At 38.3% G+C, this 11,286-nt stretch overlaps 1 protein-coding gene across 1 annotated transcript; it reads right to left on the bottom strand.

The window, feature by feature from the left end:
- Window positions 1–4,169: 4,169 nt before the first annotated feature.
- On the bottom strand, window positions 4,170–9,645 carry CLEC4E (C-type lectin domain family 4, member E). The gene is made up of 6 exons (XM_011953496.1): window positions 9,444–9,645; window positions 8,542–8,634; window positions 7,903–7,992; window positions 6,823–6,974; window positions 5,801–5,916; window positions 4,170–4,498 (listed from the first exon to the last, which is right to left on the bottom strand). The coding sequence occupies exons 1-6, from the start codon at window positions 9,478–9,480 to the stop codon at window positions 4,327–4,329; spliced, it is 660 nt and encodes a 219-aa protein (XP_011808886.1). The 5' UTR covers window positions 9,481–9,645; the 3' UTR covers window positions 4,170–4,326.
- Window positions 9,646–11,286: the final 1,641 nt, after the last annotated feature.

Below are 11,286 nucleotides of genomic sequence, written 5' to 3'. Positions count from 1 at the left end.
AAAAAAAAAAAAAGCCCAAACCGGTGAAATTAATTCTAACAACTTATTTTATTTAAGTAAACATATCTAGAATATTATCATCTTAACATGTAATCCATATAAAATTCTTAGTGACATATTTTATTTTTTTTTCAAATTATCAAAAAACTAGTGTGTATTTTACACTTCCAGAATATCTCAGATAGTGCTTAATAGCCTCCTGTGGCTGGTGGCTACTGTACTGGATAGCTCAGTTTTTAGACAGTATAATTATCTACACAGAAAAGAAAAGGGAATGTATTTTAAAAATTAGGAAAGTTAAACAGTGTTTCTGGAAAAATTATTATTATACAAAAATCAGCAATATAATACTCTGCAAAATGTAGAAAATAAATATTACACTTACAATGGCAATAAAATTCTAAGATACCCAGGAGTAAACTGTGCGAAATTTTATTTTTATTTTTTATTTTTTATTTTTTTTTGAGACGGAGTCTCGCTCTGTCGCCCAGGCTGGAGTGCAGTGGCCGGATCTCAGCTCACTGCAGGCTCCGCCTCCCGGGTTTACGCCATTCTCCTGCCTCAGCCGGGGTTTCACCGTGTTAGCCAGGATGGTCTCGATCTCCTGACCTCGTGATCTGCCCGTCTCGGCCTCCCAAAGTGCTGGGATTACAGGCTTGAGCCACCGCGCCCGGCCCACGAAATTTTAAATACATGTTGCAAGACATGTATGCTGACCCACTCAGGCTCTATCTCCCCATCCTGTGCTGAATGACCTGTGTGAACATCCACCTCACCCCGCCAGGTGCCCTGTGGCCCTCCTAGGCAGTCCTCCCGCTTCAGCTCAGACACCTTTGTTCAACTATCCCCACGCGGAGGTGTCTACCTCACTCTAGCTCAGGCTTTGAGACTTTGGGCCAGTCCAATCCCCACTAGGATGCCCTGCTCAACCCACTGGCGTTCTGACATCCTTACTCTCTCCTCCTTCCCCCACAATCTCTGCTTTACACTGTCTGGGATCTAACTCCCTGAGGGGTAGTCATGCGTCCCTCTCCCCCTCCCACATATACATGCGCACACGTAAAAGACCACCTTGCTCGCCTCCATCCACCTGGCAATGATTTTAGGAGTCATTATCAGGAAACAGAAAGGCAGAAAAGGGGATTGGGAAACAGAAGAGCAAAAACATTTGACTTAATTGTTGATTGTTTATAATTTTTTGTTTGTTTTGTTTTGTTTTTTACTTCAGAGGGACCTTCTGGAAATAACTTTTCTTCGTAATCTATAAAGGCTGTAACATTCTTGAATTCAGTAATTCTTCAATTTCATTTCAATTTTTTACACGTTTGAGGTAGTGAATGTGCTAATTACCCTGGTTTATTATAGAGCATACACATGTATTGACACATCACATTGTATCCCACAAATGTGTACAATTATTATGTGTCAATTAAAGCCAAAATAAATTTAAAAATTAAAGTATTATCTGTTGTATATTTCCTTTCTAAAAGTGTCAGTGCGTGTGTGTATGTGTGTATGCATATAAATATATATATATATATTTTTACTCTTTGTTTTTCCATCTTTTCATCTAACTCTTGAAGTCATAGGGGAGAAAAAGTAGTATCTTTTGAAGTGGTATCTTTTACTACCTGCTTCCGGTAAGAAGGGCAAGGGAAAGATGAGAGTGGACTTCCCGCTTTTGCTGTTTTCTCAATTCCCAAGGTGCCATATTTTGAGGTAGCATTTCCTGCACCCCATTAAAAGCATAAAAAGTTTCCTGGAGGCCGGGCGCTGTGGCTCACGCCTGTAATCCCAGCACTTTGGGAGGCCTAGGCGGGTGGATCACGAGGTCAGGGGATCAAGACCATCCTGGCTAACACGGTGAAACCCCGTCTCTACTAAAACTACAAAAAATTAGTCAGGCGTGGTGTGGGGCACCTGTAGTCCCAGCTACTCGGGAAGCTGAGGCAGGAGAATGGCGTGAACCCGGGAGGCCCAGCTTGCAGTGAGCCGAGATTGCGCCGCTGCACTCCAGCCTGGGCGACAGAGCGAGACTCCATCTCAAAAAAAAAAAAAAAGAAAGTTTCCTGGAGTGACGTTCATGATAATTATTACTGTAACTTGGAAATGGAATTTAAAAAATTTTCATCTTTCTGTAATTGTGATCTGTAGGAATTTTTGGTAATGAGCATGTATCATTTTACAGAAAATAGTAGAGTAATTTTTCTTAAAAAAATTGGGGACCCATATATTAGTATGTAAATCTTAACAGCGGTTTATTTTGGGAATTGCTCTTCGGAATATGTACCATTAATTAATCTATTATCCCTTAAAAATGTCTGGGTTTTCTGGTGCCTCAGGCGGTAAAGTGTTTGTGTAACCCCACTTATAAAATATTATATTTTAAAACAATTTCAATTGGATGACTTACTTCTCAAAAAATAATTTTCCTAATAGATAATTTATGTTCCAACAACCTCTAACCACTAAACCCTTAGCAGTTCTTTCTTTTCTTGGCAAACTGTAAAGACAAGTTTATAAAAGTAAACTTGTCTTTACACTTAAATTTGAAATATATACGGAGAAATAATATGGAATAGTATTTCCATGTGTCTTTCAATCTAGAAATAAAACTTAAATTATAGCCACCTTCAGGAAAACACCAATGAACAAAATAAATGTCTTTCAACATCTCCTTACTGATGTTCTTGATTTTAAAAAAGGGAATTAGAATGTTGAAAGTGTATTTAAAATCACTTTTAGGTTAAATAATGTTTGGCTTAAAGGTGTGTTGATTTCAAAACCAGATTGTTACACTGCCTAAGAGAAATAAACTTTTGTAAAGAAAGCTGATGTGTTATATTCACTTGTCCAGTTGAATTTTCTCATTCAGTGATTACACGTGACATCCAATGATTGAATTTTGAAGGTCTCCTCATGGCACTTTGTGCAAGAAACATGGTTATGAAAGCTGCCACATTATTGATGTACTCTTTAATAACATCATCAGTGTTGGTAGAATTTTATGCAATAAATGAATGGGCTATTACTGGATATATACTCAGAGAAATATAAATCATTCTACCATAAAGACACATGCACATGAATGTTCATTGCAGCACTGTTCACAATATCAAAGACATGAAATCAATCTAAATGTGAGTTAATAATAGATTGGACAGAGAAAACATGATACATAGATACCATGGAATACTATGCAGCCATAAAAAAAGAAGATTATGTCTTTTGTGGGAACATAGATGGTACTGGAGACCATCATCCTTAACAAACACAGGAACAGAAAACCAAATACTGTATGGTCTCACTTATAAGTAGAAGCTAAATGATGAGAACTCATAAGCACAAAGAAGGGAACAACAGACACTGGGGTCTACTTGAGGGTGGAAGGTAGGAGGAGGGAGAGGAGCAGAAAAAAAATAAATATTGGGCACTGGGCTTAATATCTGGGTGATAAAATAATCTGTACAACAAACCTCCATGAAATGAGTTTACCTATATAGAAAACCTTTACATGTACCCCCAAAACCTAGAATAAAAGTTAAAAAAAAAAATGGGTGGGCTTGAGACAGGAAAGTGTGGAGATGAATGTTCTCTTATAATAATTTGACTATTGGACTCTGGTCCTAGTTAAGCAATAAATACAAAATCTGGTGAGATCCATTCAGTCAATTGAAAATAAGGCAGAGCAAGGGAAGCCCCAGGGATGGGTGGACTTGGTTACAGCCTGTTTGGAGCTGATGGCCAGCATGCCCTTCCCTAAGAAGGTGCAGTGGAGGCCTGTAGCCAGAAAGGCGACACAAATATTCTGAGCAGGAACAAGTTCCATGACTTGAAGAAGTTTCTTACTCCTTATATAGGTGAGCACAGAGACGATACATTTGGGCAGGAGATAAGAACGGTATGAAATCAAGAAGAGAAGACAGACTTGCCAGAAGCTAGAAAGAAGAGGACCTGCTACAGAGCCTAGATTCAGGCGATTGTTGGAAGGCACCTTCCAAAACCCTCTTCTTTGCTAGACTCTGTCTTGGCTCCGTGTCCCTGTACTTTCATATAAATACTCAAAAATGAGGCAAATGTAGCAAAAGGTAGTGAATTGCTTTGTAAATTCTGGGAAGAGGACCTGAGACTAATGTAGAGAGAAAAGGCACTTCAGCCAGTAACATGAATTATAACATTTAAAACCACTTATTTTTATTTATATCAGAGTAACAAATACTTATGAAGTCCTTTGAAGTGCAGCGCACAAGTTTCTCCCGTGGGGCGGTGGGCGTGGCCATGTTCTTGTCCTTCCTTCTTTATCCATTTAAGTTGTGCCTTCTGTTCTTAAATAGATTTTCCTTTGTTCAAAATATTTATTCCTAGCCTTTCACAAATCCGAAAATAATTGAAGAAACAGGTAGCATCATTCCAATTTTGCCTTGGGTTTGAAGAGTCCCTCATGGTGGCACAGTCCTCCAAGGTAGCTATGTTGTTGGGTTCCCCTACATCCCAGAAGCTGAAAAAGAATGACACAGGAGACTTCAAATCCCAGCAAAAAGAGGTAAAGTAACCTAATATACCAGGCAAATTGTGTTTGTATTGTTTAACCTCACAACAGTTTTGCGAGGCAGGTATTATAATGTCCGTTTTATTGAGGAAGAAAAGGAACCTCAGGAAAGCTAAACCATTTGTCTAAGTCACAGTTTGTGAGTACTGAAGCTGAACTGGATCTTTCTGACTTTCTATTCTGTCCTGTTCCTTTGTTCCTTTGTTCCTTTGTTCCTTTTCTATTCTGTCCTGTTCCTTAGCTATAGAATGACAAGTTATAGGGAAGATTGATACTCTGATAGATTTGTTTTCTTCACACTCATATCTCATATCGGCTTGGCTCTCTTTATTCTGCACAGAGTGTGTATCAACTTAGGTGCATCCTGCAGTGGTGTTCCAGTGTGGTTGTGAAGCAGCATTTCTAAGTGTCAGAGTATCTGTGTTGTACTCTTAGAACTGCTCATTCGCTAAGTCCCTTAACTTTTCTGAGTTTTAGTTTCCCCAAATGCTAAGTAGAGATTAATAATACTGATACATTCCAGGAAAGTGTAATTTAGGTAAAATGAAATAATAAATGAGAAAAAAACTTTGAAAAATTAAAAATGCTATGCTCTATTAAGAAGAATACTTAATGGATGCTGGGTTTAATACCGGGATCATGGGATGATCTGTGCAGCAAACCACCACGGCACACGTTTACCCATGTAACCTGCACATCCTGCACACGTACCCTGGAACTTAAAATAAAAGTTGAAGAAAAGAAAAAAGAAAAAAACCTTACTCACTAACAAATCATGAAAATCAATATATATAGCAAAATATTTTATATATCAATTAACCAATCAAACAAAAAAAGCATATCCACAATAAAAAAAAAAGCTATGCTCTAATGATGTGAGGATATTATTAAGGAGAAAAGAGACATTGTCAAGAGATTCTCAGTTTTCACTGCATAAGAACCTGCTGTCTTTCTCAACTTACTATTTTTTTCCTCATTTCCCTTGGTTTTGGGAAACAAGACTCTTAATTCCACCTCTTGTCTCTTTTGCATTCTCAGTGAATGATTCTCCAGTTCATTTTCATTTATTATTTCCCCTTTATTCTTGAGACCATCCCAGGAAAGGAGAGAAGTGAGTGCTTGTACTTCTCCTTCGTCTTTTCTACCTCAGCTCTTCTCTTTCCTGCATTTAATACCACCAAGAATGGACCTGATATGTTGCAGGAAACAGAACAAGGTTTCAAGAACTCCTCTCAATAGGAGGGTAATTACCTCAGAGACTTTGTCAAAGGTGTGCCATCCACCCATTGCCACTGACCCTCGACCACCTGGTCTGACAGTCCAATAAAAAACTCTTTCTTTTTAGGTTTCTTGTAGGCAAGGAATTCCTACGGAAGACACAAAATAAAAGGAGATCAGTTATTTCAGCTTTGAATAAACGTTGCTGGTAATTCTTATGAAAACAGGTAAGAATCTGGAAGAGATCCTAGCACTTTGGGAAGCCGAGGTGGTGGATCACCTGAGGTCAGGAGTTCGAGACCAGCTTGACCAACATGGCGAAACCCTGTCTCTACGAAAATTACAAAAAAATTTGCTAGGCATGGTGGCGGGTGCCTGTAGTCCCAGTTACTTGGGCGGCTGAGGCAGGCAAATTGCTTGAATCTGGGAGGCAGAGGTTGCAGTGAGTCGAGATCGCGCCACTGCACTCCAGCCTGTACAACACAGCGAGACTCCGTCTCAAAAAATAAAAAAGAATCTGGATGAGAAATGACAGATAAATGAAACTGTAAGATCATGAGGATTATCTACTGATTTTTTTGGTGTTGAAATGTACATAACATAAAATTAAGCTGACAAAAAATAAACTTCAACAGAAAAGGAGATCCTCAACAATTCTTTCAAAGTTCATCTACTGTTATTGGTGGCCAGATTTATTGAATATATCTAGTGCAAAACATTATTAATCACAGCTTAAAGCAAACGGACAATATTTGCTTCCCTTCTTGCATATAATATGTTCATAAACATAATGATTAGTCTAAAATTAACTTCCAACCCTCTTTTTTCCCCTTGCCTAATTAAAGGAACTCTACATGGAAATTCCCTTTTTCTTAGGTTCTTCTAGGAAGGAAAATAAATTAAGGTAGGCAATGACTTTATCGGAATAGTAAGAACAGCATGCATTTTAGTACATTCATTAACCACAGTCATTGGGGGTCAAGCACCGAGCATATGTATGAAGAGAGGTGGACCATGTGGGGAATGTCACACTGGCATCGGAGGACTGCAGCTACCTGCTCCTCCTGTGAGTTGATAATCACCAGGTGAGCACCCATGGCTGAGCAGTTCTTTAAACTTGATGTCCAGGAAATGGTGTCAGTAGAAAAGAAGTAGCAGCTAGACTGAAAATACTCCCAGTTCGATGGACAACAATTCTTGACTGAACCTAAGATGAGAGAGATTTCAGTGAGTGTCCCAGGTGAACCGAATAAGAAAACTCAAAGCTTCATCTGGCCCCATGGAGTCCTCATTTAAGTCAGAAGCCTTGGAATCACTTACTCATACCCCACATCTTAGTATCTAAGACTTCAGATAATTCCAATGTCAAGAAACATCAACAGAATTTTTTTGGTCTTTTGAATATAATTCTCATTCTCTGGATGTCAGTGCCAGGAAATGCAACTACATATGCAAACTATCTTAGTTATGCTATTGATATAGAACCTTATCTGTTCTTAGACTACTAATGTCAGAGACATTTATGCATTTCATTTGGGTGACCCCCAAAGAGCCATCTCCTATGTTTCCTGAACGATGTATCCTCAATCAAATCTCCATACTCTAGTATATAGATGGGTTAGATTTCTTAGACTTACAGAACTTTTGCCTTTGAGGTCTATTATAAATAATTCATCTAACTTCTCTCAATTTAATGGTGAGAAAATTATACCTCAGAGAAGGAGGCCACTTTTTTAGTGTCATGTAGCGTTTTGCTAAGACTTGGAACAGGATGACATACAAGAGCATAGAGTATATTTGTGAGATATTTATACATTCTCTACTCCATACGTTTTTTTCTCCTTCATCTCATTTTGGAAGTAGGTGAAGGAAGAAAAAGTACACACCTGGGAATAATACCTTCCACTTCTGGATGTGCTGTTCAGACATACCTCAAATGTATTATAAAAGTCTACTATAATGTCCCAAGACTTCCTGCTCCAATGCTAATTGCATCTCCAAATTTCTAGGATTTTACATTTTGCTTTTGAAAAATAAGACCTAATCCAACTATATTTCACCTGTCCCCAAGTCAATCTAGAAGCCAGAAAATGTTGCTATGTAAATTTTGATGTTCACCTTTGGGACTATTATACCTGATCCATCATTGTAGCAGGAGAGCTCTGTGAAATTTTCATGCAGCTGAAACTTTTTCTCATCACAGTTTTGAAAGATGTGATATGTCACTGTAAAGGAAAGGGTATAATGTTTGTTCGTCTTATTTTGGTTAAAAAAATCAGTTCCCTCAGTTTTGCATTTATAACAAAAGTGCCAATAATTATCATGTTTTTTCCTTACAATCTGCTTTTTCTTACGACCCAGAGAAAACAGATATGTTTGCACTCCCTCTTATGCCAAGTCCACTCTCTCTACTCTTCCTTCCAAAAGTAATTAGTCATGTCTCTGGTCCCGACCAGTAGTTCAAGCTCTAAGGCAGAATCTCCTAGAGAAGGTTACACTAATGATAGAGGCTGAAAGAGGAGGACTCAGGACTGCCAAGGAAGTGAAAAATGTCTATCATGAAAAGTAAGTCACAGGTGATTAAAATTCGGAAACAGTTCCCTGCTTGTTGAGGTTTCTGGTTTGAGAAATAACCTAGAGATTAATGGGGGGGAAAAAAAAGAGTGAAATAGAAAGCCCTTTTGAGGGAAAAGAGAATGTACAGGCAGCATGGAAGAGTTTTCACCTCATATGCACCAGGAAGAATTAAATTGAATTTGACCTTCAGAACCCACCAACACATCTGGTGATGAAACAGGCGCTGAGAAATAGGATGGGGATCCCAGAAACAGTCCATAAGAACATTTGGGAAGAGAAGTATCCTCTCTCTGTACAAAGAAAGACACAAACATGATCAATCTTCCCTAAGCAAGGTACAAAAGAGACAGAAGAGATTCTTATGCATCCTTACTTATTTCCTTCTACTTCCATTGTCTGTTTTGAGTAATTCCCAAATTTCAGTATGCGTCAGAATCACTTGGAGGGCTTATTGAAACACTGGGTGCTGACCCTTACTCCCAGAGTTAGCAATTCAGTAGAGCTTGTATGGAACCAACAAGTTCCCAGGGGCTACTGCTGCTGCTGGACTGAGGACCACACGATTAGAATTCCTGGAGTAAGACTCTGACTCATGAACTCAGATATACAATTTTTCCTTTCTAAGTCTCTCAGTTAAATTTTTTCAATATTTTCTAAGGCCGCCTTTCTTTCTTTTTCTTTCTTTTCCCTTTTCTCGTCGTTGCGTTTCTTGTCTTTCTCCTAATCTTTTTTTTTTTCTGTGTCTCATTTTTCAAGCTCTTTGTAAATTAGGTAAAATATTAACAGTTATCTAGTAGTTCCTCTCTTCCTCCCATTACACATTTTACAGACAAAGAGAGTTCCAGAGAAGTGAGGTCATTTGCCAAAAGGGACACAATGCATTGCAGAAAGGGTGGAAACAGTGATAGCTCTCCCTTAACCAGAGTCCAGCAGGCTTTCTGGTATAAGAAATAGCCTTCCAATCTCTCTCTCTTCACCTTCTCCCTTTTTTTTTTTTTTAACTTTAGTGAATACTTTTCTATTGCCCTATCTTTCACCGTATTTATTACTTGTTCCAAAAAGAGATCTGTGGAAGAAAAGGAAGAGTTGCAAATTTTACCTGTGCATTGTGATTCAGATGATGTTGATGAATTCATTTTTTTCTCTCTCTTTGGCTTTTTGTTTCTCTCTCTCTCTCTCTTTTTCTCTCCCTCCCTGTCTTTCTTTCTCCTCAGGGGTGTTTTGTTGGTAAGATTCAGGGAGAATGAATCTTGAAAGATGAACACTTTGTTTTTTAGGAAGTTCAACTCCGATAGACGTAGAATATTAACTTGTTCTGTGGTTATGCATTAAGTCAGGATTTCCTTTCTTGCGTAAGGAGAACAAGGAAGTTTATTGGACAGCATGTCAGTTCTCCTCACTCCATGAAACAACAAAATGAGGAAATTATGAAATGGTAAAGCATCAACACAGATAGACTGCCCATGGGGAAATAGGAGAGTTTTAAAAAATCTTGTTTTGTTTTGTTGGACCAAATGTCTCCAGTTTCTTCAAGGCATAACTCACCCCCAGTTTTCCCTTGACAATATGGAGTTCACCTCTGCACTCTCAATTTCACTTTGGATCTGTACCATCCACACATTTGGTAACTGAAAAGAAGACTTAGCACAGCACAAAGCTGAGCATATAGTGTGTGTATTTAGGACATGGCAACCTGAATTCTTTTTCATCTTTTATGGTTTTTCCTTCTCCTTCATTTGCAGCTCTTGAATATTCTAATGTTGTGGATTTATGTCCCTCTTACCTTGTGCTGACTACTAGGGTCCACCTCAGCTGGGCAGCCTCATGTGATAAGACCACTTTGAAACTCAGCTTAGTTTTTCACAACATAACGCAGCTTCTGAAGTCTTAGAGACCCAGCAGGTAGTTTAATTCTCTTGTTCTGAATTATTTGGGGATTTTAGTTCTATATTGCAGCGTACACTGGGAGAAATGTATCTGAAGGTCAGAAAAAGCAGTTTCAATTAGACGTTAGAATTTAATGCTTCTCTGGGCCAGGGGCAGTGGCTCACACCTGTAATTCCCACACTTTGGGAGGCCGAGGTGGGTGGATCACTTGAGGTCAGGAGTTCGAGACCAGCCTGGCCAACATGGTGAAATCCCACCTCTACTAAAAATACAAAAATTAGCCAAGCGTGGTGGCACGCATCTGTAATCCCAGATACTTGGGAGGCTGAGGCAGGAGAATCGCCTGATCCTGGGAGGCAGAGGTTGCAGTGAGCCAAGATTGTACCACTGCACTCCAGCCTGGGTGATAGAGCGAGACCCTGTCTCAAAAAAAAAAAAAAAGAATTTAATGCTTCTCTGGAAGAATAGTTAGACGTACCTTCTCCTTACTTAGAGATACTTGAGAATAAGATCACACTGGTCTCAGTTGATTTAAGTTCACAAGTCAGGAGGTATAAGTATGATGTACATGACTTGGTAATCCCCACATCCAGTGACTCACAAATTTTCCATGTGTGAGAAAATATTCTTGTTCTCAAGGGACTTTTAAAAATTTCAATGTACTGGTCAATTTTCTCTGCATTCTCTGTTTCATAGTAATACAATTTTAAAAGTATCTTTAAATTATGTAGGTGTATATTATAGAATATACCCATATTTAATATGTGTATTCTCAGCAAATGGCTTTTGATCAGTAAAAAAAGAGAAACTATCTAGTGGATGAGCTATGTGAATTATAAAATGATGAACATAATTACCACAGTTCATCTTCTATTAATTATAATCAACCAGCAACCATCAATATTACTAAACAACTGTATGTTAATTTTTATCAATATACAATTAAATAGAAATCAATATATTAATATTTTTTCAGCCAAAAACATATTTTTGTATCTTTTGTTTCATTGATTTTCCCCAAATTATAGAAGTAATATGTTTTTGATTAACAATAT

Source organism: Colobus angolensis, unplaced genomic scaffold (genome assembly GCF_000951035.1).
Source record: "Colobus angolensis palliatus isolate OR3802 unplaced genomic scaffold, Cang.pa_1.0 Scaffold11, whole genome shotgun sequence".
NCBI lineage: Eukaryota > Metazoa > Chordata > Mammalia > Primates > Cercopithecidae > Colobus > Colobus angolensis.
The sequence above is the reverse complement of the archived record's forward strand: the minus strand, read 5'-3'. Positions and strand labels throughout refer to the sequence as shown.